We start from the raw sequence: 27,195 nt of genomic DNA, 5'->3' as shown, positions 1-27,195 counted from the left end.
TTTCTCGGCTCCTGGCCTGCGCGCTCGTGTGCCGCGCCCGCGCTCCACTCCGCTCGTCCTTCCCGGTGACTTTCCCTCCTTGTCCCTGGTCCATCTCGCCAGAGGTCACAGCAGGCGAAGTGGTGCAGCTACAGCTTGAAGCAGCAGCTGCGGGGTTCATTGAGCCCCCCGGAAGGCGATCGCAGTGCGGGAAGAGTCCGAGAGCGGCCGCGCGCCCACCTCTAGGTGCGGGGCTCGGAGCCGCCCAGCCCGCGCGCGCCCTCCTCCCTCGTCCCTCCTCCCTCCGCCCCCGCCGCACCTCCCCCTCCTCCCGCTCTGCCTAGGCTGCTCCGCGCCGCGCCTCGCACTCGGAGAGCCGCAGCGGCAGCGGCGCGTCTCGCTTTTGGAGACAGAGCCGGGCCGCGGGGGACACCGAGCAGCCGCCGCGAGGACGCCAGGGCGCGCGCCGCACTCGCCCTCCCTCGGCCTCGGCCGCCACTGCTGAGCAGACACCATGGCCCGCGGAAAAGCCAAGGAGGAAGGCAGCTGGAAGAAATTCATCTGGAACTCGGAGAAGAAGGAGTTTTTGGGCAGGACCGGTGGTAGTTGGTGTAAGTACGCGCTCCGCGGCTCTGCCGTCGGCGCCTTGGCTTTTCCTAGGAGGCGCATCCCTGTACGCGGGCACTGCGGACAGTTCGGCGCCCGCGGGGCTGTCCAGGGTGTTAGGGAGTGGGTGGTAGGAGCTGCTAGGAGCGTGCGGGCCTGGGCTTGGCATCCAGTGACAATTGTAGGGGGGTCCCCAGGATGCGGCTCGGGTGGGGAGCTGGAGCTAGGGTTTTGGGGGATGGTAAGGATCTTCGTTTTCTAAGCCTTCCCTTCTGGGAAATTCGGTCAGGTTCCAGGAGACTATGTATGTGCCCTCCCTCTCCCATCTCCCAAGACCTTAGAAAAATGAGATTTGGGGCCGTGAGCAGAACTCATGAACGTACCTGTTCTAATGCAGATGCTGCGATAGCATCATTCTTCCAGTCTAGAAATGTATCTAGAATGGAGAGGAATGGGGAGGAGAAATGCACCCACACCGCAGTCCTCACACATTGCAGTCATCACAGCCCAGAAATGGCCCAGTGAGCTAGCTCCTTTCATGGCTCGTTTTTAAGCCTGGGCTAGACATGGTGTTTTCAGGCTCTTCATGATACAAACGAAGAAACAGGTTATATTAGAGCATTTCATGCAGCCTGTTGCTTCCTTGGCTGGAATCCCCCCTCATACCCCATTGAAAATTAGATACCGTATTTGTTTTTTACCTCCTTACACTGGAAAGGTGGTAGTTTTTTTTTCCCCCTAAAGGTCATTTTGAAGGGCATAGTTGTAGACAAATCCAAGAGTCGTGACTGCGGAAGGGAGGGAGGGAACTCCCCTCTGCTGCATCACTGCCCCCTCCTTCTCCAGTTATCACCATCACCACCAGCTCCTCTTCCTTCTCTTTCGCCTCCTTCCCCCTCCCACCCCTATAGCAGCATTGCAGGAACTAAGGGAACCCTGAAAACTAAGGATGTGATGCGGCGGCGTTCCTGTGTGGGGAGGGTCTATGGAAATAAACCGGAGAATGAGTCAGGGAAAAGAGCACTTGGCTGACATTTTGAAAAGGAAGAAGCTGGGATATATGATTTTTTTTCCCCCTAAAGGAAAAAAAATGCATTTATGGAGCCTCTCAAAAATAAAGGGTTAATAATGCATCATACTTCAAGGTTAGTGAAGGTGAAGCCTCGTTCATTCCACGGTAATACCAGGGAGCATAGGCATCCCTGAGCCATGGGAAAATGGAGTCTTAAATGGATGGCTTTTTATTTCACCTTATATTCCAGTTTATATGGGGAGACTGTTCTTCCATGGGAGTATGCTCGTAGTGTACCCCTGTTTCTGTAACATGGAAGGAGAGACCTGAAGAGATGTGAGGTTTGTACAGGATGACCAGCCAGGGCTATTCCCTAGCAACTCTCTGTAACTCAGCCAGGAGGCCTTCCTAGGTGCACTGCGGAATTGGCCCCTCCTCCCAGGTTAGCCAGGGCTGCTTTCCCTGGTGGTCTGGCCTCTGCAGCAGCATCACAGGACCAAGGGGGATGGCACTGACACCAGGGACCTTGTGAAATTTGCCCTCTAGTGTTTTTCCACTTCTTAAAACATCTTTCTTTCCTCATTCCAATCTCACACTCCTTCTTTGAATAATATTTGCTTTAGAGGGTAAGGAAGGCAGTATGGAACAGTTTGTTCTTTGAACCGACATTTAATGGGGCTACTAGCCCTTCTGTATCAGAAAGGGAGAGAGGATGAGCCTGTGTGGTCTTGATGGTCACATCCAGCGAGGTAGTGATACCCACGGACTTAGGAGGCAGCCGTCGGAACTCATCTTCCATTTTGTGGGTGCTGAGCTCGAAACCCAGTTTGTGTTTTGTGCAATCCTTAACAATGTAAGAAATGACAGAGCAGTTCCTATCTGAGAGAGAGAGAGAGAGAGAGATGCCCCCTTTCCAGCTCTGGGCCCAGCATGGATGCCCTTGGGACCAGGGCACGATGCCCTTGGCTCCGTTTTGCTTATAGGTAGATTTTTCACCAAGATGGATGGCAGGAGGCTCGAGCCTGTCACCTGCTGGAGAGATCACAACTTACAAATCACTTTGTGCTTTCTACCTTTTCATTAAGTTTATCCATGTGTTGGTAGGATCTTTGATTTGCCATTGGTTTCCCAGGTCACTTTTTTTAAAACCTTATTTTTGGCATTTTAAAGGATAAATATATATATATTGGCAAAACTCGTGATCCTTATTCTTTAATTATAGAAGGAAAAGAGAATTTGTTTTAAAGGATAAGAAAAAGCCTCTAAAGCCGATACCCCAGCCCCCAACATCATGTCACCCAGCTGGTTGGTGGCACTAACCTAGCCTTTGTTTGTATCTGTTTCTCCGTGCCACTGGGAGCCTTGTTCCTGGGGAGACCATGGCCCGAGCTCACTAGACATGCGTGCTGCGTTCTGTCTAACCAAATGACTTTACTGCAGTGACAGGTTTACCAAGTCCGTGTGGAGCAAGCGGCAATGCAGCCCCTCACCGGGCTTTGGTATTCCGTGCGCAGAGTGGAAAGGGCTTAATCATTGCACTTGTAAAATGACTAATTCTTCCATCAATTTGTCTTTTCAAACAGTAGCCTCAGTCCTGTGCCTTCTTAGGTTAGGATTAGCTACCGGGAGTCCAGGATATGAGCAGAAAGGTTGTAGTTGTTAGGAGAGGCAAATGTGGCTAAGCTGAGAGCACCCAGGGTGGCACTGGAAGGACAACAGGACAAGACAGCAGCCTAGAAGCCAGGCTCTCCAGGGGCTCTCTTGCTCACCGGCTGGGTTACACCAAAGCTGTACCTCTTCGCTGGAAAAAAATTTTCCAGATCCCTTGACGTCACAGGCTTGCCATTAGCCTACTGCTGCCTGGATACCAAACGCAGCACTTAACCCTTGCCCTGCCGGGAGGAAGGGACAGAATGGGGGCTGTGGTTCTAGATGATACAGCCTCTTCTCATCTTTGCTTTTATCTTTATGTAGGGGAGACAAGGGATGGGGTTCAGCATTTTGTGTGGGATTTTATGTGTGTTCTGGTTCGTTTCAATAGCTCCAGAACACTGCTGTCTTGAAGTATAGATTCCTGAGGGGGAAAGTTGGTGTTTTTCTATGTATGGAGAGGGCTGTGTGGCTCATTTCCACAACTTGTGTGCCCACTTCATTCCTGGCCACCTACCGGCATGTACACATAGGCCTTTTCAATAATCTCTTCACCCTGTAGCATTTTTTTTTCAGAGACCCTTTAGGAGAAATCCCCCCCCCCCCGCAGTCATGTTTCTGATACCCTCACTGATCGCTTGCTTCCATTTTTCCCTTCTAGATGTGTTGTTTGTCTGCCTCAGGACAACCAGGCAATGCATAGTACAGCCTGTTACTAGGCTGCTAATCAGGGAGATAATCCTTGTATACCAGTAACTGATAGCCTTATTCCAGTCGGCCGGCTTCACGGTGGTTCAAGGTGGTTTTTTGTTTGCTTGCTTGTTTGCGCTTTTATTTTTAAAGTTCATTTGTAGCTATTTCAGCCTGCCTTCTGTTAACTATGAAGAAAATGTAGCTTACACAAGCAGTCCTTACTCTGCTGGTCAGATGATGAGGTAAAAATGGCGGCCGTTTGTACCATAGGGTTTCCTTTGTATGTTCCAGTTGCCGCCCTGTGTCCTTGAAGAAAAAGATCGTGCCCTGTAGACAGAGTGACTTGTTAAAGAGAGCTCCACCTGTATTTCTTGGCCCATTGTTCTTAGCCCCACAGTCTGAGGGGACCAGGGAGCCAGCAACGCCCCTGAGGGAACACACTTCCGAATGTCAGATGCATTGCATAAGCGTGCGTGCGTGCGTGCGAATGCAGCTGCAGGTTTGCTGCTGATTTTCTTTTCGGAAAAGGAAGTGACTTCCTGTTAGCCCTTCAGCCATCTCAGGCATTTCTCCACCTGTGCCTTCCAAAAAAGTGTGACTCCCTCTTTTGATTATTGAGAGAAACAGGCTGTAGAGGAACAGGGAAGGAGGTCTTTGGGAAGGCCGGGATTTGATTCTGAGCCTGTGACTACATCACAGCTGTCTCTGTCTGTTCTCCCCACAGTTAAGATCCTTCTGTTCTACGTGATATTTTATGGCTGCCTGGCTGGCATCTTCATTGGGACCATCCAAGTGATGCTGCTTACCATCAGTGAACTGAAACCCACATACCAGGACCGAGTGGCCCCGCCAGGTAAAACCCAGGGAGTGGCTTCTCCAGAGATAAAAGGGTTCCACATCCACCCGAGAATACACCTTCAGAAAACATTTGTAGTAGAGCTTCAAGCTAAGCATGGGGGAGGAATCAGGACCTCTGCTGCAGCCATGGCTGCTGCCCGCATTGCGGCTGGGCTCCAGGTGGCTGGCTGCAGATGTCTGTCTTACACAGTTCTGGGGTGAGGGTGGTGCACGCAGTCCCACTGTGTGACTGAGCACATCAGGTCCCCTCGGGACTTCATCCTCCTTGGCCTTAAACACTCAAGCGCTTTGTCAAGCAGGTTCATTCTAGGGCTCTTCTGGCTATCTAACGCATGTATTTTTTCACTGTGATAAATCTTTCAAATAACCATGCCCACAGAGAGGGACCATGAATTCTGAGGTTCATTTTCTCTCTTGCTGATTTGACCTTGAACACAAACACCCTCTTTGCTTATCTCAGTAGGCCCCTGAGGGTTTTGTGAGCCCTCTTTCCAGTTTGGCTGTCTCTGTTCTCAATAAAAACTTCCATCAGGAAAAAAGATCTTCATAGGAGAGGGAATCCCCCATTTGCCTCCTCTGCATGGAGGACAGCTGGGAGAGGAATGGGGTTCATGTTGCATAACTTTGAGTTCTCACCCTATAAATGACCTTGAGGTTGTGTGTGGGGGGGGGGGCGGGTCATAGCAGTGTGTCTTATGTGGGCTGGCTTCGGTTTGGATACAGCCATCTGTAGGTGTCAGTCTTGGGAGCCTGTGCAAGCCCTGAGCAGTCCCTGTTGCAGACATGTCTCGCACTTCTCCTTGGGTATAAGGAAGAGGAAACTGCAGAATGCACAGGTTGCAAACAGTATCTCACAGTACTAAGTCAACAGTCCTCGGGCGCAAGGAAAAACCCAGGATGTTTTCAGATGCATTTAGGTGGGAAGTGAGAAAAGAGAACGTGTAAGTATATGCAATGACTCGACCTGTTTCATGATGCACGGATGCCTGCAGCTCTTCTGTACCAAAAGGTGGGTCTTAGGAAAGGTCGAAGCGAGGTTCCAATGTGCTGAGAACTTTAGGATCTTCAGTGTTTCGAGTGGGATCCTGTGGTTGTAAGGCCTGTCTTCCATGGCCACTTCTGCCAGGATCCTTACGTCAGCACAAGTAGTCATAGTCATAGTCATTTTGTACAGAGCTCTTATTTTTTTGTTTTGCCAATAAGTTGTTCTTCAGTCATGATTCTGTTTTATTTCTTTTTAAAGATTTATTTATTTTATTTATATGAGTGCACTGTAGCTGTCTTCAGACACACCAGAAGAGGGCATCAGATCCTATTGCAGATGGTTGTGAGCTACCATGTGGTTGCTGGGAATTGAACTCAGGATCTCTGGAAGAGCGGTCGGTGCTCTTAACCACTGAGCCATCTCACCAGGCCATGATTCTGTTTTATAATAACTTAAACTTGAAGCAAAGATGACCAACATAGTCAACTTTATTGGGGGGGAGGGAATAGACTATAAACTTTGGAGAAATAAGTCATTTATTTATTTAGTTTTTGATTTTTTTGAGACAGGGTTTCCCTGTGTAGCACTGACTGTCCTGGAACTCACTCTGTAGAACAGGCTGGCCTTGAACGAACAAACTCAGATCCATCTGCAGGGTTCTGCCTCCCAAGTTCTGGGATTAATGACGTGTGCCACCATGCATGGCAGAAATAATGAAATAAAATTAAAAACATTTTTTTTTCAGGTGCTTTTCTGAAAAGAAACTTTACCTTCCAAAATAACTAGTCCAAGGGGCCGATGCTAAGTAAGGGTTTGCAGCTGACCTTGCCCTGCTTGTCTGAGGAGCTCAGACTCCCCTCCCCCACCCCATCTCCCTCTTTTCTTCCCAGCCTTTTCTATGAGCACCTATATTTAGTGCTCACAGCAGTTGGACTGACCTGACAAACCCTCACTTCTCCAAAGAATGTGAGTGGCTCATCTTGGAAATATGCATTCCTGTCCTTTGGTCTGCGTCATAGGCGAAGTTGTCAGGCCTTCACCTTCCCAGGCATCTCTCTGTGGGTTTTTCATCTTAGTGACTTCTGTCTGTCCTTAGCTTTTACTTTAGTAGCAGAGTCTACACACCACCCTGTCCTAACCCTGTGGGTTTTTCTCTACCTCTCCTGACACTTTTTCAAACATGATGGTGACTTTGAATCAGGTCAGTAGAGCCCTGGCTGATGAACAACACAGCTACTGGACAGTCCTGAGCACTCCCCCCCCCCCCCAGGGACCCTAACTGGACTCCCATCTTTAAGAACAGATGTTGAGAATGTGTATTTGGAAGGTATGAATGATTCGTTAAGCCTGCAGACTGAATAAATGTGTGGAAGTCATTCTGATCCTCTTTTGGCTTCCACTTAATGTCTCCAAGCCTACTTTTTTGTCTTGAGTAAAGAGGGAGTTCTCAGTCCAGTGTGCAAGGGAAGTGTGTAAGACCAGCACTTAAAGATGCTAGGGCTCATGGTGTGCTATCCTCTGACCTTGGGGCATGAATACAAACTTGGCCTGCTGGCTGGCCAGCTTTGGCATGTGTTTTACACATTGAAATACCTTGTAACTAGATCTCTTCCAAATGGGGAGGGTGGGGGGTGGGAGCTGGGCAGGGGCAGATACAGCTGTGGCAATCCTGCCCTGCTATAATTGTGTAGGTTGTATAATGAATAAGCTACTAGGCCAAATGGGAAAGTCACAGACAGAGGGAAAGATATAAAATGGAAGAGAAACTGAAGGACCAACCAGTCATGTGATTTCTGAACTCTGAGCAATAGCTGCTGTTCCTTCTAAGGTCCTACCACTGCGGTTGTTAGAACTAAGCTGCTCACTCCACCCAGAGAGCAGAGTCTTGGATGAGATGTTGACACATATTATTAAATAGCCATTTTTTTTTTGTAGCTTAAAAAAAAAAAACAAAAAACCACCATTTCTAACTTTCTGTTGCCTTAATGTAATCAGTATTAAAGCAGTGTTCAAAGCTCAAAGCTATTAGACAGCACTTCCTGAAGTCCTGTCAGCCTAAGAAGGGAGAGCAGGGACTTTGGAGTTGATCCCATCCCCCACCACTGGTCACCTCTGACCACACCAAACCTCAGTTTCATTGTGAGGAATATCCTGTCATGATTAGATAGGAGATCTATGCAGAACGTTAATACTTAGCATTAGTACTTAGCAGAGGTAAACGAAATACTGCTTTTGGCAGCAGCCTTTGTCCTTTCTGTCTCTCCTTCCACTAGAAGCAGAAGGCTCTGATTTCCAGACAGCCAGCTTTGGGTGATGGGGATGCTAACCATCCTCATCAGACCTAAGTTTCACGGTATCAGTCTGCCCTTAGCTTTTCCTGAAGTGGATTTGGGTATTGGTGGATTAGAACACGTTCAGAGAGAGTCTCTGGTCAATCTGAATGCCACGGTAACCAGCTCCCCTCTTGCACACCTGCACCTGCCGGGTAGCATCTGAGCTTCTGTAGGGAGGAGACACGCTCTTGCAGGGGGCTGGGCAGTGTCGCCTCTCAGCTGGATCTGGGAGAGACATTGCCATTTGCTGTGCTGCAGAGAGTCAAACCCAGGCACGCGTCCGAGCATCCGTGCACCCCACGTGCCTTCACACTCCTCCTCACCAGGCCTTGCTCACCTGGTGGCCTGCCCAGTGGTGTAATGGAAAGGTCTCTTTCCTGGGCTGTCACCCATCCCCCACCCCAGTTTATACGCGCCACTGTGCAGTGAATTTGAAGGTCACTGTGTGCCATTCCGAGTCCACAGAGTTCGTTCCTATCTGGCTGGCTTCCTGGAGCAAAGGTAGGGATGTATTCTCTGTTCTTCCCCTTGGAGTTGTGGGAGGCTCCTTGTCTTATTCTAAAGATGACTCAGTGAGGAGAGAACTCAGTTTAAAAGGGTCACACTCTTGGCGCCTGGATACACAGAACTGAAGCAGGAAGGTGGGGTGGATGAACATGAGCAGGAGCAGCCATTCAGGTTTCATCTTGTGGGTGGAGCATAGCTAAGCCATCAGGAGGGGCAGCCATTCAGGTTTCATCTTGTGGGTGGAGCATAGCTAAGCCGTCAGGAGGTCACAGCCTTCACAGCCCACCCCTTAGCACACTGCAGGCCCAGAAGCACTATAACTATAGTTTTCAGACTATAAGATGATTGGCCCTCTCCGATTTCAGGGTTAGGAGTAGAACCAGTTTCTCCTTGTGATTTGGAGGAACTGTACCTTCAGAGTGTTAGGGGCGTTTATTTTATTTCATTTTATTTTATTTTACCATTTCCAGTCAGTTGGTCTGTGATCTCCTAGCTTCTGCTCACTCTTCCCACCCTCCCATGGATCCTGCCAACCTGTTACCAAAGGAGACAGCCCAAGTAGTTTATTCCTAAAGTCTTCTAGGTATGCAGGGAGTCCAGTGATTAACATAAAATATTTTTGGACAGCCAGGTATGGAATGTCTTCATGTCTTTAAGCCCAATACTCATGAGGCTGAGAGGCAGGAGGTTTGCCACAAGTTTCAGGTCAACCCAGAACTGCAGAGAAGTGGGTTTTACTCATTTGAAGGCAAGTAAGCAGAGTTAGGACCTCTGCTAAGAGGGGCTAACAGGGAGCAGAAGTGAGCATGGAGGAAAAGGGCAGATGTGTCAGTGTCACCTCAGGCTTGGGGCATTCACACAAGAAGAGAGCTCCACCCTGGGAGACAGCACTGGAAAGACCATGTGCTCACACCTTCATTTCTGCTGATGTAGAATCAGACAGGAGAGGTCAGGTCGTTGGCCATCGAGGGCTCTCATGCAGAAGTCGCCACTCGACATTGACCAAACTCCAGAGAGGTTTGGGCAATGAAGAGCATCCAATGATGTATTATTACCCAATAGCTTCTGACCAGGAAAGTACCCCACATCACTCAGGGATGGGCCCCTAGAGTACTATCCATACTGAGGTGTCAGATTTCAGGGGATTAGTTACTTAGCCAATGCTGTGTTTTAAGGATTGACAAAGTCAAGAATACACTTGTTCTTTGTTTGACCTTGGCAAAAACAAAAACAAACAAACAAAAAATCATGGTGTAAAATGCCCAGAGCTTGTCTATTGTCTTCCCCTTCATAAAGATGTAGTAGCTTCCTTGTTTGGGGAATAAACATAATCATGAGCTAGCCAAAACATCATGCTCAATATGAAAGTGTACCTTTAAATGATACAGCGTACACACTAAGTTATTCCTCCTCAACATCTGAAGTTGGATATGCAGCTTCTGAGAAGACTCCTGATGGATAATTCCGAAATACTGGAGGACCTGGGAGCAGAGTTTGTGGCATTTGGTTTAGACTGGGCAGATTTCTACACACCAAGGGTGACTAACCGCTAAGTAGACTGTAGAAAACAGGTGAGCTATTCATCCAGGACTTTTCAGAGGGAGCAGGCTTGAGGTGTCTGGGTGTACCTAGGCTAGAGATGGACCTGTGTAGCCTCAAGGCAGGCCATTTATTTCTGGCTAACCCTGAGGCAAAAGGTAAGTGGGAGGGGACTGGTTTCCAGAATTCTGTTAGGTAAGTCCATAATAACCCCACAGATAAAATAATAAATGAAAATGAAGCACCTAGGTTGTTCAGATTGACACTTAAAGGGAGGTGCTCTTCCAAATGTAATTGTAAAGGCGCAGGTGCTATGAGCAGTTCTCACTCCTGTTTCTTTGTAACTGGAAAGTACTTTCACCCTGGAATGGATAGGAGACATGCTCATAGGAACTTTGTCTTAGCTTCCCGCGCCCTTGGAGGTTCCTGTGGAAGATGATACCTGTATAAAGAACATTTGGCTTTGACTCATCAGAAGTATCATATCGAATGACAGGTCCAAGCAGTGGCCCTCTGGAAGCTTTGGGATTCCCTGGGGAAACTGCTACAAGGTTAAAATGGCCACTTCTTAAAGTACTTCAGCTCTGGGAGCAGACTGAGAAATCACAAACTTGCTACATTATAGACCTAACTGGAAACAAAATGGTGGTTAATGAAAAGCCTCTGTTATTTTTGTCTTCTGTTCATCCCGGCTATGGTGAGCACCCACTAGTGCCTGAAGTGGGGACATTTGCCTCCTTTGTTTCATAGGAGGTGGAGTTAGGAGAGGCAGGTGCATCTGGAAAGGGCAAGTGTGAAGTCAGAGGTGCACGTGCGCTTGTGTGTGTGTGTGTGTGTGTGTGTGTGTGTGTGTGTGTGTGTGTGTGTGTGTTTGGTTGATTGGTTAGTTGGTTGGTTTTTTGAGACCAGGTTTCTCTGTGTAGACCTGACTGTCTTGGAACTCTGTAGATCAGGCTGGCCCTGAACTCAGATTCGCCTGCCTCTCCTCCTGGGTGCTGGGACTATGGATTGTGCTACCACCACCCAGCCAAGCCAGAGGATTTTGTTTTTACATAATCCAGATCTTAATGTAAAACTGAAGTACTTGTAAGGACCCCAAATTAACATTATTCAGATTATTGTTTCAGTCCCCTTAGGTGACTTTGCTAGATAACAGCAGGACTAGTTTTTGTTGGTGGTGGCAAAGCAAGGCTTTATTGAGCTTCACCTCCTTAATGGACATTTAGGTGCCAAGAACAGTCAGGAGGCAAGATCTGCTTCAGGGCCTGTGGCTTGGAACCATAGCCAGAGCTTGGATGTTCTGCTCTGACCTCTGGGAGTTAGCACAGGTAGGGCTAACCCTTGTTCAGTTATTACTAACAGCTTTAGGGGTGGGCAATGAGAATCGAGAAGCCAGAATCCAAAAGCTCCTACGTAGGTGTCCCAGCTAGCAAAGGCAGCAGTTGGCAAGTTGGGGGTGTGGGGGCAGGATGTGAGCTATGTATGAGGTGGGAATCGGTGTGGTTCCAGCGTTTGGTTTTGTTATTTATTTGCCTTGACTGGAGGAGGATGGTACTGATGTCACGTCACTCTTCAGGGTCAGTGGTGGCACCGCAGGTCACTACGGTACACATTGTTTTCACAGGTCAGATGGCAGGCGGCGGGCAGTGACGCACTCGTTCATAAGTGAGACCAGCATACATGAACCTGAGGTCCTGAAAAACAAGAACTGAGTTACAGGAAACTCATGTTGGGGGGGGGGGTTCACACATGTCACTCTGTGTCTCTTAATGGAGACCTCTTGGGATAGTGAGAGAATGACAAGGACTCTGTAATCCCATGGTCCTGTGCTCTTCTGAGAAGTGGCATTGCTGTCCCTCATATAGACACCTAAGAAATGGCCCCTGGAAGAGACTGGAGGGACAGCTGGAGAGTGAGAGGCAGTGGGGAATTTCAACTGATGCCAGGGCAGAAGGGACAATGACATGGGCGAACCTGCTTTGCCACCTGGGTCCTACCTTGTTTATTTTCAGTGTGACCCTAAGGTCACTTTAGTGGGAGCAGCTTGTCCATCAGACTCCCAGGGTGGGGCTTTGCTGTATCTTCTGCTCTGCTGGGGACCACAGCTTACACTGCTGTTACTTAGCACGCTGGTGGCCCTTCATTGGCTGGCTGTGGTCTCTTTTCTTCGGGCTTCCCTCCTTTCTGAAAAATAGGTAGGACTGCTCTTAGCCTTCTGACATTCGACCCCTTTCATTTCTAACCCCTTCCTACTGCCTCCACTCTCCTCCTGGACCCAGGAAGCTGAGTAGCCCTGTGGTAACCCTGGGCACGTAGTTCTACCCTTTGTCCAGTTCTGCCTGACACATTCACAGGCATTTGTTCTTGGCTCTTAGGCATGACTGCCCCTCAAGAGTCCATTTTCTCAGAATCCCAGGGCTGTCCTAGGAGAACTCCCCGATTCTCCTGACTTTTTATTCTCTAGCTATGGTCTGTGCCCTTCACTTCCCCAGGGTCAGGCAAATCACCTTGACTTATGTCTTGTGTACAACTCGGCCGAGGCGTGGATGGCCCTCTAGCTGCCTGCCCCATTTGTTTCGACCCTGTCCCCTTGCTGTCCCATGCTGGCCACTGCTGTTCTTGCCCTTGATGGCTAACTCCTTGTAGAGGTCAGTGGTTGTCCCTGCTTTGTTTTATATCTTAATGGTAAGTCACAGGGCCAGCCTCCCATATTTATATATATATATATAGTCTAGAATATATTGAGATTGATTTAGACATGAAAACAATCTTTCCTGATTTAGGGGCTTTTACAGAATGTTTAATCAAGCCAGGTGTGGTGGCTTACACCTTTGATTCCAGTCCTGGGGAGGCAGAGGCAGGTGGGTTTCTGTGAGTTCCAGGCCAGCCTGGTCTACAGAGAGAGTTCCGGGACAGCCAAGGGTACACAGAGGAACCTTGTCTGGAAAAATGGGGTGGTATGGTGGGGGAGAATGTTTAATCATAGTACCCTTCGTTTATTTCAAGCTGAAGAACTTACGAGCTAATTCTGAAACGGTATTCCTTTCCCCCCTGTCCTCTAGGCGTTGCCTCTTGCCTTTTCAAGAAGATTCTTTACATTAAAAAAACTTTCTGTTGGCTCTGAGGTGCAGGGTTCACGTGCCATGGTATACCCACGTGGAGGTCAGAGGGCAACTCTGTGGAGTCAGTTTCCTCTTTCCCCCTTTCTGTGTGTCCCAGGGATCCAGTCACATCAGTAGGCTTATACAGCGAGTGCTTTCCCTGCAGAGCAACCTCACCCCCCCCAACCTCCCGAAGATTCATTGTCGTTTGTTTGGTGTGAGACAAAGTCTCACTGTGTAGCCCTGGCTGGCCTAGAACTTGTTCCAGGCTGGTCTGGAATGTACAGGGGTCCATGAGTGCTGGAATTAAAGGCCTCTGGCACCATGCTGCCCAAGAAGGTGCTTATCGTCCGTCCGTCTTGACATTGTCATCTTGAGCACTCCTCTTCCCACCTCTACTCTTGCTTCTTCATCTTCATCTCCATCCCTTCTGCCACCCCTCTGCGTGGCTGTTCACCGAGCTCCTGCAGTTGGGCCATGAAGCAACTACTGAAGCCCAAGACAGCCCTTACTAGCAAAACTAACAGCTTTAACTTGTGTTGAAGGCTTGTTCTCTAGTGCCACACATGGCACTGGTAAATAATTAACCGAGTTGGCTGTGTATCCACTTGAATTATGCCATTGTCTGCACTGATGTCACCACTATTAAATACTGATCCTCCAGGGCAGTCCTTCTAAACCAAGGGTGCTTTGGGCTTAGAGGTTATGCCCAGGTAGGTCCGGAATGGATCCTATGAGGCTACCTGTTGGACCAGCCTTTGTGGAGAGTGGTGTGGGAGCTCCCACCTGCCAGGAGGAGACGGAAGGAGGTCAGGTATAGCTCCTGACTGGCAGGCCCCTGACACAAAGTGAAGATGCCAGATGTCACAACAGAAAACACAGGGTAGCTGGTTACCTAGAAATCTGTTACACAAGAGTGTGTATTCCCACTAAAGAATTGTCTCGTGTTGATTTGGAACTGGAGTGTAGTTGGGTTTCTTTACCTGTCAGTTCTGGGATGGAATGCCATTGTGAGCGCCTTTCCAACTTACTGCCCTGGATCTGGTGCTGTTGGGTAGTGTAGGCCAAGAGCCCGTTTAGAAAACACTACGAGGGCAGAGGCTTCTGGATGTGAGAGAGTAACAACAGAGAAGGCAAACCCATGTCGCATGTCTTGAATTTTACTCTGATAGAGCTGACATGCTCAGACATCTGTTTTGGTAACTGCTTATATATCTTGAAACCTACCCCCCTCCCCATTAGAAGCTGACAGACTCTATCCTAGGTTACAAGAGCCAAAGGACTGTCTCTGTGGAACAGTCTTGAGATTAGAGAGACATGGAACATGGGGCAGCTGCCGGCTCCACACTTCCGTGTTATTACGGACGGGAAAGCCCCCCGTACAGCAGCTGCTAGCAATGCAGCTTTAAACGTGATTGCATCTGAGGGCACTTGGAGAGCCACAGGCCTTGGAGAACTGCCCACCTGGGTTGGGATTCTAGTTCCACTGCTCTCTCTGCCCCCACTCGGACAGAACACTCTGCCTTTCATTGCAAGTGGTATTCTCATTCATAAAACAGGTTAATGCTACTGTGACGTGTTGGCAAGGAAACTGGATGATATTTGATATCACATCACCATCTGTACAGTTAGATACCTAATCTAAATGCCATCAGATTGAATTCACCAGGGGAGTGGGGATTTAATCCATCCCATGAGCCAGGTGGGGGCAAGGGGAGAGTGTTTGTGCAGGGGTCGCCTTCCTGCTAATAACGACTGTCGTCTTTCTGACCCCCCTTGTGATAACGACTGTCGTCTTTCTGACCCCCCCTGGTGATAACGACTGTCATCTTTCTGACCCCCCCCCCCGTAGGATTGACACAGATCCCCCAGATCCAGAAGACTGAAATCTCCTTCCGTCCCAATGACCCCAAGAGCTATGAGGCCTACGTGCTAAACATCATCAGGTTCCTGGAAAAGTACAAGGATTCAGCCCAGAAGGACGACATGATTTTCGAGGACTGTGGCAGTAAGTGACTCACAGATGGATGCACGTGGTCCCACCGTTGAGAAGGACGAGTTGTCATTTGGATCTGTTGCTTTAGTAGTTTAAAGGCAATGTCACCAAATTCTTGTTAGGATTTACACAAGGTTTTCACCTTCACGATGATGAAAAAGGGATGAACGATAAGCAAGGAGAAACCATGAAGGGGAAATGAGTTAATGAAATACCCATGATGATAAGAATAGCCATACGTAATATATATCAAATATACAACAGAATATATGCATTGCTTTTCTGCAGCATGACTTAGAATTCTATGTTCATTTCATTTTTCTCTGGCTTTTTACGTGAAGTGTGAAGACCATTTCCCAGTTGAATCAGTGCTTGTCATGAGAGGAGAATGTACAGCTTCCAAAGACAAAACTGATGATGACTTCCGTCTTCTCTTTGACCATTTCCCCTCCGATTGGAGGCGTAGCTCCAGAAAATTCTGACCCAAACCTTCCAGCTCAAAAGTATTGACAACCTTTGAAATTCATGTCCTTGTTGTACTGTCCCTGTTTCTGAGCAATGCTGTGTGGGTCTGTAAAAGTGGTGGTGCTGCTGGAATTATGAAATTATGGTCTGCTTTCCTTCAGCCCTAAGTAGCTAGGCGATCCATTAGAGCAGTGCCTCTAAACCGGAGGGTCTTGGCCCCTTGGGGTGGAACATCTCTTTCCATAGGGGTGGCCTAAGACAATTGGAAAACAGATATTTACATTACGATTCATAACAGCAAAATTATAGTTATAATGTAGCAGTGAAAATAATGTTATGGTTGGGGGGTCACCACAACACGAGGAACTGTGTGATAGGGTCATAGCATGTTAGGAAGGCTAAGAATCACTGCCTTAGAACAAGAGAAAGTCCAGCCACGCCTCAGTCTCAGCTGTTCATGAAGCACAGCTGGTGAGCAGGTTAGCTTTGGGGTCATGCACCAGTGACTGCCTTTGCTAATACTAATGCATCTTTACCTTTTGAAGAGAGCAGACAGCTTGTGGGAAGTCCTTGTCTAGCGCAGAACTCACATAGCCCTGTCTTCAATGGGAAATGATGAGGAACAAGAAGTTCTTTTCTTTCTTCATGGTGCAGAGCGAACGGTTGGGGCATACTATGAATGTGTTTGTGCTTTCAGATATTCCCAGTGAACCCAAGGAACGGGGAGACATCAATCATGAACGAGGAGAGCGGAAGGTGTGCAGGTTCAAGCTTGACTGGCTGGGGAACTGCTCCGGTCTCAATGATGAATCTTACGGCTACAGAGAGGGGAAGCCCTGCATCATTATCAAGCTCAACCGAGTGTTGGGCTTCAAACCGAAGGCAAGCGCCGTTTTAGTCTCACCTTTGGGGGCCTAGCTGATAGGAAAAGACAGGGTGTTTCAGAATAGGGGTCACTGGGACTTCTGAAGTGCAGTCCATCAGGACTGTAACACCAGACTTAACTTCAGACACTTTGAGCCAAGGCTGGCCTCATTATGCTCCCCCATCCTCCTAACCCCATCTCTCCAGTGATGCAACTGTGGTGTGCTCACTCATAGCTCCGAGTTCCCACTCTTACTACCCCGTCCAGATAAAAGAGTTCTTTTCCCACGTGAGGGTTTCCTGGTTGTGTGCTGTGATTCCAGGCAGCTTTCGGCTTGGGCCCTTAAAGGAGCAACAAGGGTATTTCAGAAATGCTGTCTGTTGATCAGAAAGAAGTTTTTTCCCCGAGTGATGATTTCATTACCAAACCCAGAACATACCACGGTCTCTGTCCTTTGATAACCACACAGTTTCTAACAAGTGACACTACTTGATTAGCAAGTTGTCACTGTTCACCATTTTGTAAGAAATTCTTTACAAAACCTACTGGTGTTGTCTTAGCTTTTCTGAATGGTTATTTCTCAGACCATGAATGAAGCAGTGCTGTCCTTCCATAAGCATGGCTTTGGTCTGCAGGGTCCCCTAAGGCTGAGATGAACACTGCCTGGTATTCATGCATCTTAATTCTGAGAGGATTAACCAGAGTCCATGGAGTTAAAGCCACTTCCTTTCTGAAGCCTGCTTTCATTCGCTCAGTTTCTCCTGCTTGTCCATTTGTTCCCATAATATTGGCTACCCCAAAGGAAAGGTGAATTTTCTTTTTCTTTTTGTGAGCTACGGAATTTCTATGGAGGCAGCCCTGGCTCTCCTGGAACTCTTCAGACTAGGGTGGCCTTGAACTCAGAGATCCACCTGCCTGAGTGCTGGGATTAAAGATGTGTGCCACCAACACCAGCAGGAATAGTTACCTTAAAGAATGTTACCATCAAAGCTCCTTTATGCAACCAGAGGCAGGAACATGTCAGTGGCTGGCTGCTTGTCTTGATGGCTCTCTTGTGAATGTTAGAGTACCTTTCAACAGATTTTTAATCTTCCCACAGAGACAAGCACGCAGCGGGAAGTGCTGTGGTTAGGACTGCCCTGTGCTTGTACTTGACACTCACGAGGCTAGGGTAATCTAGCAATAGGAGGAACTGTTGTGGTTTCGGAAGGAAGCCCGAAGCCAGTTTCTGCTCTCCCGGTCATTTGCTTTTAATACCGCTCATCACTTTCAGTGGCACCTGTGTCACAGAGCCACAGCCTGGCCCACTGTGTGAGTTCTGTCTTCTACATCTGGATGTCCTGTTCTGTGATGGACATTGACTCCTTCAATAATTTGGTCTCCAGTTAATACATTGCTGCTTCTCATTTATCCCTCCCACCCACATCCCCTGCTGGTTTGTCAGTGGGATTTTTTTTGTTGTTGTTAGCGTGCTCTGACTCATCATTCCCACTGGTGTGCCTGGTTCCGTGTCTTCAGAGGACAGATTCTGACCTCCTCTTTGATCAATAAGTGTTTTCTATTCCAAGTTTTCAAGGCAGAAGTATTGGTAGCGAGAGTCAAATCTAGACACTCATTTTCTTATATTCCCCAACAAGTAATGCCAGAATGAATGTGAATTTCTTATGTGCAGACCCTCGGCACAGCTGTTCATTAGACTGTGTGTGCGCGAGCGAGCACACTCTATATCTTACATCCAGGCTCAGATGCAGGGCTAACCTGAGTAAGCAAATGGCTGCTCTCCAGCAATCCATATTCATCAGCCTTTGGAGCTAGATGGGCCAGGGATGGAGGAGGAGGAAGGCTGTACAACATTTGGCTGTAACTGTCGTTTTCAGATGGCCCCCAGGCTTAGCAGAGGGCAAAAGCCTGCTTGAAGACAGCATTGTCGAGGAAAAGCCCAGCATATTTACCCATGGCTCAGTGTACAGGTCCAGCTCTTGCACTAGAGGTGCACTGGACTCTCTATGTGGTGATTATCATCTTAGCAGGTGCCTAGTTAGCTTCTTATTGTCCCGAGTCAGGTTTACAGTAGGCCAGCGCTGTGTTAGCTACAGTAGTAGGCTGTGTCACAGCTTGTTTGTGGTGCTCATTTCAAACAGATCTGACAGTCTCAGACTGACAAGGTGGACGACACGCTTGCTTTCCTGCTGTGTCTTACTATTTCAGCAGCTTACTGCCAACAGCGTGCATCTGTTTGGACTACCAGTTGGGTTTTAGTTTTCTTTTGCTGACCAGTGTGGGTTTTACTTTTAGCCTCCCAAGAATGAATCCTTGGAGACTTACCCACTGATGATGAAGTATAATCCAAACGTCCTGCCTGTTCAGTGCACTGGCAAGGTGAGAACGCATTCCGGGCTACTGAGGGCGGGAGGGGGAAGTGGGGCGGGGCGAGAGAGCGAGTAGGACTCCTCACAGAGGGACAGTTTTAAAACAAGGAACAGCTTTCGGGTGTTAGGCTCCCAAGATGAATCTGAACTATACAAGCTAAAGGGACAGAATTGTAACTAATAAAACCAAGTTTGTTTACTGGCACAAGAAACACAGGTATCTAAATATCTGAATGTAATGTAATAGAATGTGGGTTTACGGACCTGCGGAGGTGAGCTAGCCCATGGCATGTGCTAAATTCTCAAGCCAACTTTCTTTTCTCACTTTTAATGAATGCTAAAAATTAGTGCTACAGTACCAAGCCAAGAGATGGATGTAAGAAATAAGGGGCAAATATGTAAGTCTTTGGAGAGAATGTCGCTGAACACTGTCCATAAGGAGACAAGCCAGGGGTTCGTCTCGCTTTTGGCCTTCCTGCGAGGCCAAGCCACTTGGCCTCTGCCTCAATGCCTCCATCTGTAGTGAGCCTCCTTTTGTGAATGCTTCTTGGCTGCTAGAACTGACCTTCATCCTGTGGTATCACCTATCCATGTCACCCACGGCTTGATAGGCTTAGCTTCTTTGAGGTTTGAGGGTGGGCTGTTTTCCTCTGCTGCAGCCTAGGATGGGGTTGAGAGTCTCGCTCGTCAGAGCAAGACGAGACCCATGATGTGTGAGTGCCCTTAAAATTAAATTTCATGTCCTTTTGGTTTCCAGAGAGATGAAGATAAGGATAAAGTCGGGAACATCGAGTACTTTGGAATGGGCGGATACAATGGCTTTCCTCTGCAGTATTATCCCTACTATGGCAAACTCCTGCAGCCCAAGTACCTGCAGCCCCTGCTGGCTGTACAGTTCACCAACCTCACCTTGGACACTGAAATCCGCGTCGAGTGTAAGGCGTATGGTGAGAACATTGGGTACAGTGAGAAAGACCGTTTTCAGGGACGCTTTGATGTAAAAATTGAAATTAAGAGCTGATCACAAGCACAAATCTTTCCCACTAGCCATTTAATAAGTTAAAAAAGATACACAAACCTACTAGTCTTGAACAAACTGTCATACGTATGGGACCTACACTTAATCTCTATGCTTTACACTAGCTTCTGCATTTAATAGGTTAGAATGTAAATTTAAAGTGTAGCAATAGCAACAAAATATTTATTCTACTGTAAATGACAAAAGAAAAATAAAAATTGAGCCTTGGGACGTGCCCATTTTTACTGTAAATTAGATTCCATAACTGACTTGTAGTGAGCAGTGTTCTGGCCCCTAAGTATTGCCGCCTTGTCTATTTTATTTAGTGTACAGTACTATAGGTGCGCACTCTGGTCATTTTTCAAGCCATGTTTTATCATATCTGTTTTCTACTTTACGTGAGCAAGGTTTGCTGTCCAAGGTGTAAATACTCAATGGGAATAAACTGGCATGGTACTTTTTTCCTTTCTTTCTTATTTTCTTGGCTCTGAAATTTCAAAGGTAACGGCCCATCGATGAGCATTTTTAACACACTCCATAGTCTTTTCCTGTGGTATCAGGTCTTTATTATTTTTTTTTCTTTATTTCCTGGGGCTGGGGGGTGGGCTGTCATGGGGGAATTGCCCTTTAAATTTTAAGTGACAGTACAGAAAAATCAAGGTGATGGGTTGTGTTGTGCTCCGTGCTGAATGCTGTCTCGCCATCTCTCCCCGTGTCCTCCAGTGTGTTCTGAAGCTGTGTCTGAGATTGGGATCTGCCTGTCACTGTGGCTAGTGATTGGGGCTAGTTAATTTGCTTAGTCCATTTCCTTTTCCTTCTTTCCTTTCTCTGGAGGCATCATGTGCTGGTGCTGTGTCTTTATGAATGTTTTAACCATTTTCATGGTGGAAGAATTTTATATTTATGCAGTTGTACAATTTTATTTTTTTCTGCAAGAAAAAGTGTAATGTATGAAATAAAACCAAAGTCACTTGTTTGAAAATACAATCTTTATTTTGAACTTTATAAAAAGCAATGCAGTACCCCATAGACTGGTGTTAAGTGTTGTCTACAGTGCAAATCCATGTTCTAGCATATGTAATAATTGCCAGGAGTACAGTGCTCTTGTTGATCTTGTGTCAGTCAGGTTAACACAACGGACAATAAAAGAATGAACACATTCCTCACGTGTGTGACTCGCTTGTCTGAGCGTCTCAGTCTGTGTCGTCTTTACTCTGGATGGCTAATTATCTAAGATTTTGAAGAAATACTGCACCTGAAAGGCAAGCACAGTCTGTTATTAGCTATGTGCAGGTCTGGGCTCTCCCACCTGCCACCTGCTGAGAGGGTGGAGGACCCAAGGGACCTGGCTACACACCTTGTCCCCAAGAGAGGACCGAGTTGACAAGAGGCACAAAGGAAGGCTGTGGCGTGTTCTTAGAAGTGTTTTACAGTGCTGTTCCACTCAGTGGACACAGGAAATCTTGACTCCTGTGACAATACAAAGTGTTCGCTGAGTGTGTGTGTGTGTGTGTGTGTGTGTGTGTATAAATGTTTCTGTAAGTTAAAATAAAATGTTAGGTTTGAGACTCAGGAAATTAAATGCGTGCATCTTGCACTGGTTCAGGATTTAGCCTAAGTACTTACTTGACCATATTTAATAATTGGTCTTAGTGTCAGAGAAGACAAAAAAAATTACACTTTTTGGTATAATGGAGTTGAAGATTTGGTATTGCCAACATGGGGACATGCAAATGAGAATGATGGTGACATAAGGACCTGGAAACCTTGCAGAAGGCCTGGGTAGCCACAGCTCAGCTACATTCCCTCCAACCTTCAGGCCACTGAGAATGCAGGTCCACCTCAGCTGGCCCTAAAAGACCAGAGCTAGTTTACAAACACTAGTAATAGAGTGAGTTCCCACCTATTGCTCCATAGTAAAAATCCCCATTTTTTTCTCTAGGTGTGGCACACCACACCTGTGATCCCAGAACTCCAGAGTCACAGAGTCAGACTTTGTCTCACTGTGCAGCAGCAAATCACGGATGACAGACGAACAGCAAAAGAACAGTTCCTCCATGTGACAGGAAGTAACAAAAGACAGCTTTGTTGAATAGCCTGGTTGCTGAACTTTACTCAGGTTTTAGGAATTCTCTTTAATTACTGGGGAACTGGCAAAATTCATAAATGGTGTCCTCAGTATGAAAGTGGGTTTCTCAAAAAGTCAGCCATGCGTTTATGGGAACAGGGATGTCACCCCAGTGAAGAAGCCGGTTTATTTGATTGAATCAGCTCATTTTGAGATCAGGTCTCACTATGTAGCTAGCCTTGGTTGTACTGGGGCTTGACAGGTAGATGCTGGGACTGGGTGTGTGCCACCATAACTTGATACAGTTCATCTTTTTTAGGCTGTGAATATATTATATCCATGATGATTGAATAAGAAGGGGGGTGGATTCAGGGAGCTCATGAAAAATTTTAAACTGGAGGATAATTTACAGTTTTGAAGCTATTCAAGGGTCACAGTCTTGGTGAGACAAACCTACTGGTTTCACAGACCCTGTGTCCCCAATGCTCTTTAACTGATGCACAGGCACATACGAATTTACCTATTACTTCCTTCCAGTTTCTCTCCCAATCTTGTTTCCCACAACCTCTCTAGCACTCCCCACCTGGGCTCAGGACTATACCAGCTCAGGAGCCTTGCAGATGTCTTTGGCATTCTTTGACTTAACATCCACTTGACTGCCCGCGAGATACCTACTTTGTCAAGCATCCTTTCTTTTTTTTTTTTTATTATTATTTTCTTTATTTACATTTCAAATGCTATCCCGAAAGTTTCCTATACCCCTCCCCCCACCTCTGCTCCCCTACCCACCCACTCCCACTACTTGGTCCAGGGCTTGCCTTNTGCTGGGTCATATAAAGTTTGCAAGACCAAGGGGCCTCTTTTCCCAATGATGGCCGATTAGGCCATCTTCTGCTACATATGCAGCTAGAGACACAAACTCAGGGGGTACTGGTTAGTTCATATTGTTGTTCCACGTACAGGGTTGAAGCCCCCTTCAGTTCCTTGGGTACTTTCTCTAGCTCCTCCATTGGGGACCCTGTGTTCCATCCCAATAGCTGGCTGTGAGCATCCACTTCTGTGTTTGCCAGGCACTGGCATAGCCTCACAAGAGTCTGCAATATCAGGGTCCCTTCAGCAGAATCGTCAAGCATCCTTTCAACTAGAACTGGGTCAAGCCTCCAAAGCATAAGCCCCTCTGCCGTGACATGTTAGTATTGAGTGCTTGCATATTCAAGGCGTTTTTCCTTCCATACCCTCATTGTAGACTTTTTTTTTTTCATGTCCACATTCGTGTATTCTAACCTCTTCTTGGGTGTGTGCAGAGAGAGAGCTACCATCTACCTCCTATAGATAGCCACCACCTACCTCCTATAGATAGCATGATTGTTCTCCAGTAAGATCAAGTAAGATCCAATAAGTCAAACACAAACAGAAGGAAACGAGGTTTTCAAAGGCAGTGTTAATCAAAGATAGGCCGGCACTGAAATAATAAGGAGAAGGCTCTTTCCATCCAACAGAGCCCCTGATGTGTTAGCCTGTCCTATCCCAGGTTAATAATAAATGAAGGCAGGTCATGGGCTCTGCCTTAGTAAGGGTATTATGTAATTAGAATTTAACAATCTTTACTTCCATTGTATTGATTATCTTCAGCTAAGAACAAGGAAGAGTAGTTTTCCATCTATGGCCTTAAAACACTCATGGAGAGTAGAAAATATATTTAAAGGAAAATGCTACAAATATCTCAAGTAGCAGTTAACTATAGTAGACACCTTGAAAGTGAAAATGGTGTCCAATAGTGGGACAGAAACCAGTGTTTCAGTTGTGTATTTGTTTAGGAAAAACTGAATTTGAACTCCATCGGTTCTAGAACAATAGCATGCTCTGTCTGCTCCAGCTGTACCTATTACCAAATGACTGCCCAATTTTAAATTAAAAATGTTATCAGTGATCACAGACAAAAAGCCCAGTTATTAGAATCTTTCTAACCCAGCAGTAGCTCAAACTGCCTCTTAAAGGATTAGCAACACTTTCCATTATGTGTATATATTGCCCACGGTAGAGAATCAAATGGGATTACCTTGAAAGTCCAGGGCTGAAGACCCTCTACATACAAAAAAGATTCTCCAAAGAGAGTTCAAGAGTGCTTTCAAACAAATAAGTAAAGAGATGTGGGTTTCAAATTCAACCGAGGAAACCTGGCCTTCTCTTCTGTAAGAGGGGCTAGCATTAGCCACACATGGTCCTTTTATTCCTGGGTTTCACACTGGGAAACAGGATGAAGAAATAACCACGTGGTAGCTCCCATTAGCATCACATCCTACCCAGTGAGAGACAAGCACAGCTGCAGCACAAGTTCAGTATCTCGGTTCATTTTTCTCTGAGTCCATTCTGTGGGGCTGATTCCAGATCACTCAGCCATTTTATTTAATCAACAGTGAATTCTGTATTCTAAGGGGCATATCACATTTACAGCCTGCTCCACCGCAGAGCCCAGTATAAATGTGGATAGATAAAATCAGGAGTCCTACAGGCAGCCTATTGTTTCCAAGGGTTGGCTCCAATACGGGCCACGGAGGAGGTGGCATGGGGAATCTGATACCCCGGCACAGGTCCTGATGAGGTTTTATTGGGCCTGTCTTTTGGGTTAAGTGTTGCAGAACATATTACCTGTCAATACTCTTTGATGTCTGTAACTAGTATAGGAATCTGTAGTCATTAAATTAGTAGAGGGTGGAGTGAGAGCACACACCAGCCATGCAGAAAGAGAACACTAGAGTTAGTTTTGATAAGGAGGAGGATCTAAAATGACCAGAGTTGGATCAGGCCTGGGGATTTCTCCCAAGGGAGCCTCTGGCTCTGGGATGAGACATTTGTGGGGATTGGGGATGAACTAGAGAAAATAAAAAACACAATAAGAAAGTCCACAAGGACCAACCCCTTCGCCTGGAGCTGGCCCTTTCTTCCTTTTGCACATTTCTTTGGCAACTTGGAGAGGGGAGCCTCGAGACACATGGGGTCCCCATTTTCATGACGTGTTTGCCTTGAGATTATAAGTCATAATGGTTTGCTTCTATCCACACTTTGGTTCCTCTCACCAACCACTCACTTGACTGACACACTGTGCATGGGACACCCACAACAGTTTAAAAATGGGGAAAACTCGATCCTCAGAAAGTTCATCACCTGAAAGAGGGAAACCTGTGTGGTAGAATAAAATTACAACACTGCATTGACAGAAAGGGGTGCTCATCAGTGGGAACAAAATGCTGCATGAAGGGGCTAACATTGTGTTTTGGGTTTGTTCTTTGTTTTGGTGGAAAGGTTAACATTTAACTTCATTTTTTTTAAACTTCATTTTTAAAGAAAAATTACAGCTGACACCAAAACTGAGCTTGATAAGTGATCGCTAAGCCAGCGGATGATGATGCACAACTACTTAGATGAGTAGTCTGAAGGCTCCAGGCGAAGGGGTTGGTCCTTGTGGACTTTCTTATTGTGCTTTTTATTTTCTCTAGTTCATCCCCAATCCCACAAATGTCTCATCCCAGAGCCAGAGGCTCCCTTTTGAGAAATCCCCAGGCCTGATCCAACTCTGGTCATTTTAGATCCTCCTCCTTATCAAAACTAGCTCCATGTTAGGCTTAAAGAGCCTACATCTTCACTACCTTTAACACAGTACTGTCCCGTCATTTCATCAACTAATTCTATCTTCATGACAAACTGGTCCTGCCACCTCCTTACCATGGAGATCCTGGCTCTCAGGTCAGGTGACCTTCCCCTACAAGTAGCAGGGGAACTGGCTGAGTGGTCAGGACTGGGCCTTTGAGCCCAGTCTTTTCCCTTAAGGTATGGTTTCTGTGACGCAGTCTCTGCATTTATTGATGATTATAATCAGAATCATAAAACATGCTGTGTTTGTTAACAGTGGAGTTTAAATACAGGTAAATGTTCCGTAATTGGTTCAAACAGGCTCAGTACGAGCTCCCTGTGGGTCTGTGCAGTGACTGGTAGAGATGGGCTGCCAAATCCTGCTACTGGCTACTGCTCACTGCCCAGATGGAACTCACAGCACAGGGATTTGGCATTCGGTAAACCAACCCTGTTTTGCACTATGGCCTCCCTTTGCAAACACTTGGGCTTTTACACTGAAAATGAATGTAGGAGTTTATTTTCAAATACTTCTTAATTTTGGCTTGAGTGGCAGGAATACATGAAGTCACTTTTTCCTCTCTTTGTAAAAAAAGAGGGTATTCATTAGTTAGGTATTTATCTCAAATGTTTAGGGGCTTTATCTATTCCACAGTTCTATTGAACATGTGCTTGTGCATAGATAGACTTTCAGAGAAGATTTGATAGAGGTATACTTTTGTTCCCTTCCCAATAATATGATTCTGGGTTTTAAATGTTTTTCAGTAGGGAACCAACTCTGACTTCTTGTGCCCCCTCAAGTCATGGCTTCATGGGTTGTCACACAGGGTCACATGGCTTAATGCTCTGTTTCTGATCAGAATTTCTTATGGATGGGGAACACAGGGCCACACTTTCATTTTGCTCTAGTTTTGTATCACACCAAGGGCGTGGGCGTATTTCTTCAGCACTGGCTGCCCTAGGGACTAAGTGCACAATGCGACTGAAGGAGCTGCTTTTAAAATAAGTAGCGAGCAGGGCACGGTGTCACACGCCTTTAATTCCAGCACCCTGGAGGCTGAGGCAGGTGGATCTCTGTGAGTTTCAAATTAGTCTGGTCTACTCAGAGTTTTAAGACAGCCAGAGTACACAGTGAGACTCTGTTTCAGAACAAAAATAAATAGAAATAAAGAAATAGAAAATAAGAAATGAAATAATTAGACTGGCATGGTAGAGCACACCTTTAATCCCAGCACTCGGGAAGCAGAGGCAGGCAGATCTCTAAATTTGATGCCAGCCTTGTCTACAGAGCAAGTTCCAGGACAGCCAAGGCTGCACAAAGAAACCCTGTGTCAAAAAACCAAAAAGCAAAATAAAATAAGCAATGGGAGTCAAACAGAACTTCGAAGCTGATGGGGAGGTAGAGTAATGGAAGGAGCTGGCAGAGTCTGTGGAGTGGATTGCTGGGCCTGAGCAGGGGGGTGCAGGCTCTGTGGAGTGGATTGCTGGGCCTGAGCAGGGGGTGCAGGCTCTGTGGAGTGG

At 46.8% G+C, this 27,195-nt stretch overlaps 2 protein-coding genes across 7 annotated transcripts in view; one reads left to right on the top strand and one right to left on the bottom strand.

Moving 5' to 3' along the window:
• Positions 1–21,138, top strand: Atp1b1 (ATPase Na+/K+ transporting subunit beta 1). Its single transcript, XM_029538322.1, has 6 exons — positions 1–590; positions 4,665–4,793; positions 15,116–15,271; positions 16,422–16,606; positions 18,885–18,968; positions 19,716–21,138. The coding sequence occupies exons 1-6, from the start codon at positions 494–496 to the stop codon at positions 19,977–19,979; spliced, it is 915 nt and encodes a 304-aa protein (XP_029394182.1). The 5' UTR covers positions 1–493; the 3' UTR covers positions 19,980–21,138.
• The window catches only part of Nme7 (NME/NM23 family member 7), a 123,889-nt gene continuing 117,640 nt past the window's right edge, over positions 20,947–27,195 (bottom strand). For 5 of the 6 annotated variants that reach the window (XM_021197750.1, XM_021197751.1, XM_029538319.1 and 2 more), the window contains one exon: positions 20,947–21,231. In XM_021197750.1, coding sequence (XP_021053409.1) covers positions 21,199–21,231 — 33 coding nt within the window. In that variant the 3' untranslated portion in view covers positions 20,947–21,198. The remainder of the gene's footprint in view (positions 21,232–27,195) is intronic. The other variant, XM_029538318.1, reaches the window with a different exon arrangement.

Source organism: Mus pahari, chromosome 5 (genome assembly GCF_900095145.1).
Source record: "Mus pahari chromosome 5, PAHARI_EIJ_v1.1, whole genome shotgun sequence".
NCBI classification, from domain to species: domain Eukaryota; kingdom Metazoa; phylum Chordata; class Mammalia; order Rodentia; family Muridae; genus Mus; species Mus pahari.
This window is presented reverse-complemented; position numbering and strand designations above follow the sequence as displayed.

What these genes read in the sequence shown, in the direction of transcription:
- Atp1b1 (XM_029538322.1), top strand. Translation starts at nt 494, where the DNA reads ATGGCCCGCGGAAAAGCCAAGGAGGAAGGCAGCTGGAAGAAATTCATC. An exon ending in GGACCGAGTGGCCCCGCCAG is followed by an intron (nt 4,794 to 15,115) that starts GTAAAACCCAGG and finishes CCCCCCCCGTAG; the next exon opens with GATTGACACAGATCCCCCAG. An exon ending in CTGTTCAGTGCACTGGCAAG is followed by an intron (nt 18,969 to 19,715) that starts GTGAGAACGCAT and finishes TTTGGTTTCCAG; the next exon opens with AGAGATGAAGATAAGGATAA.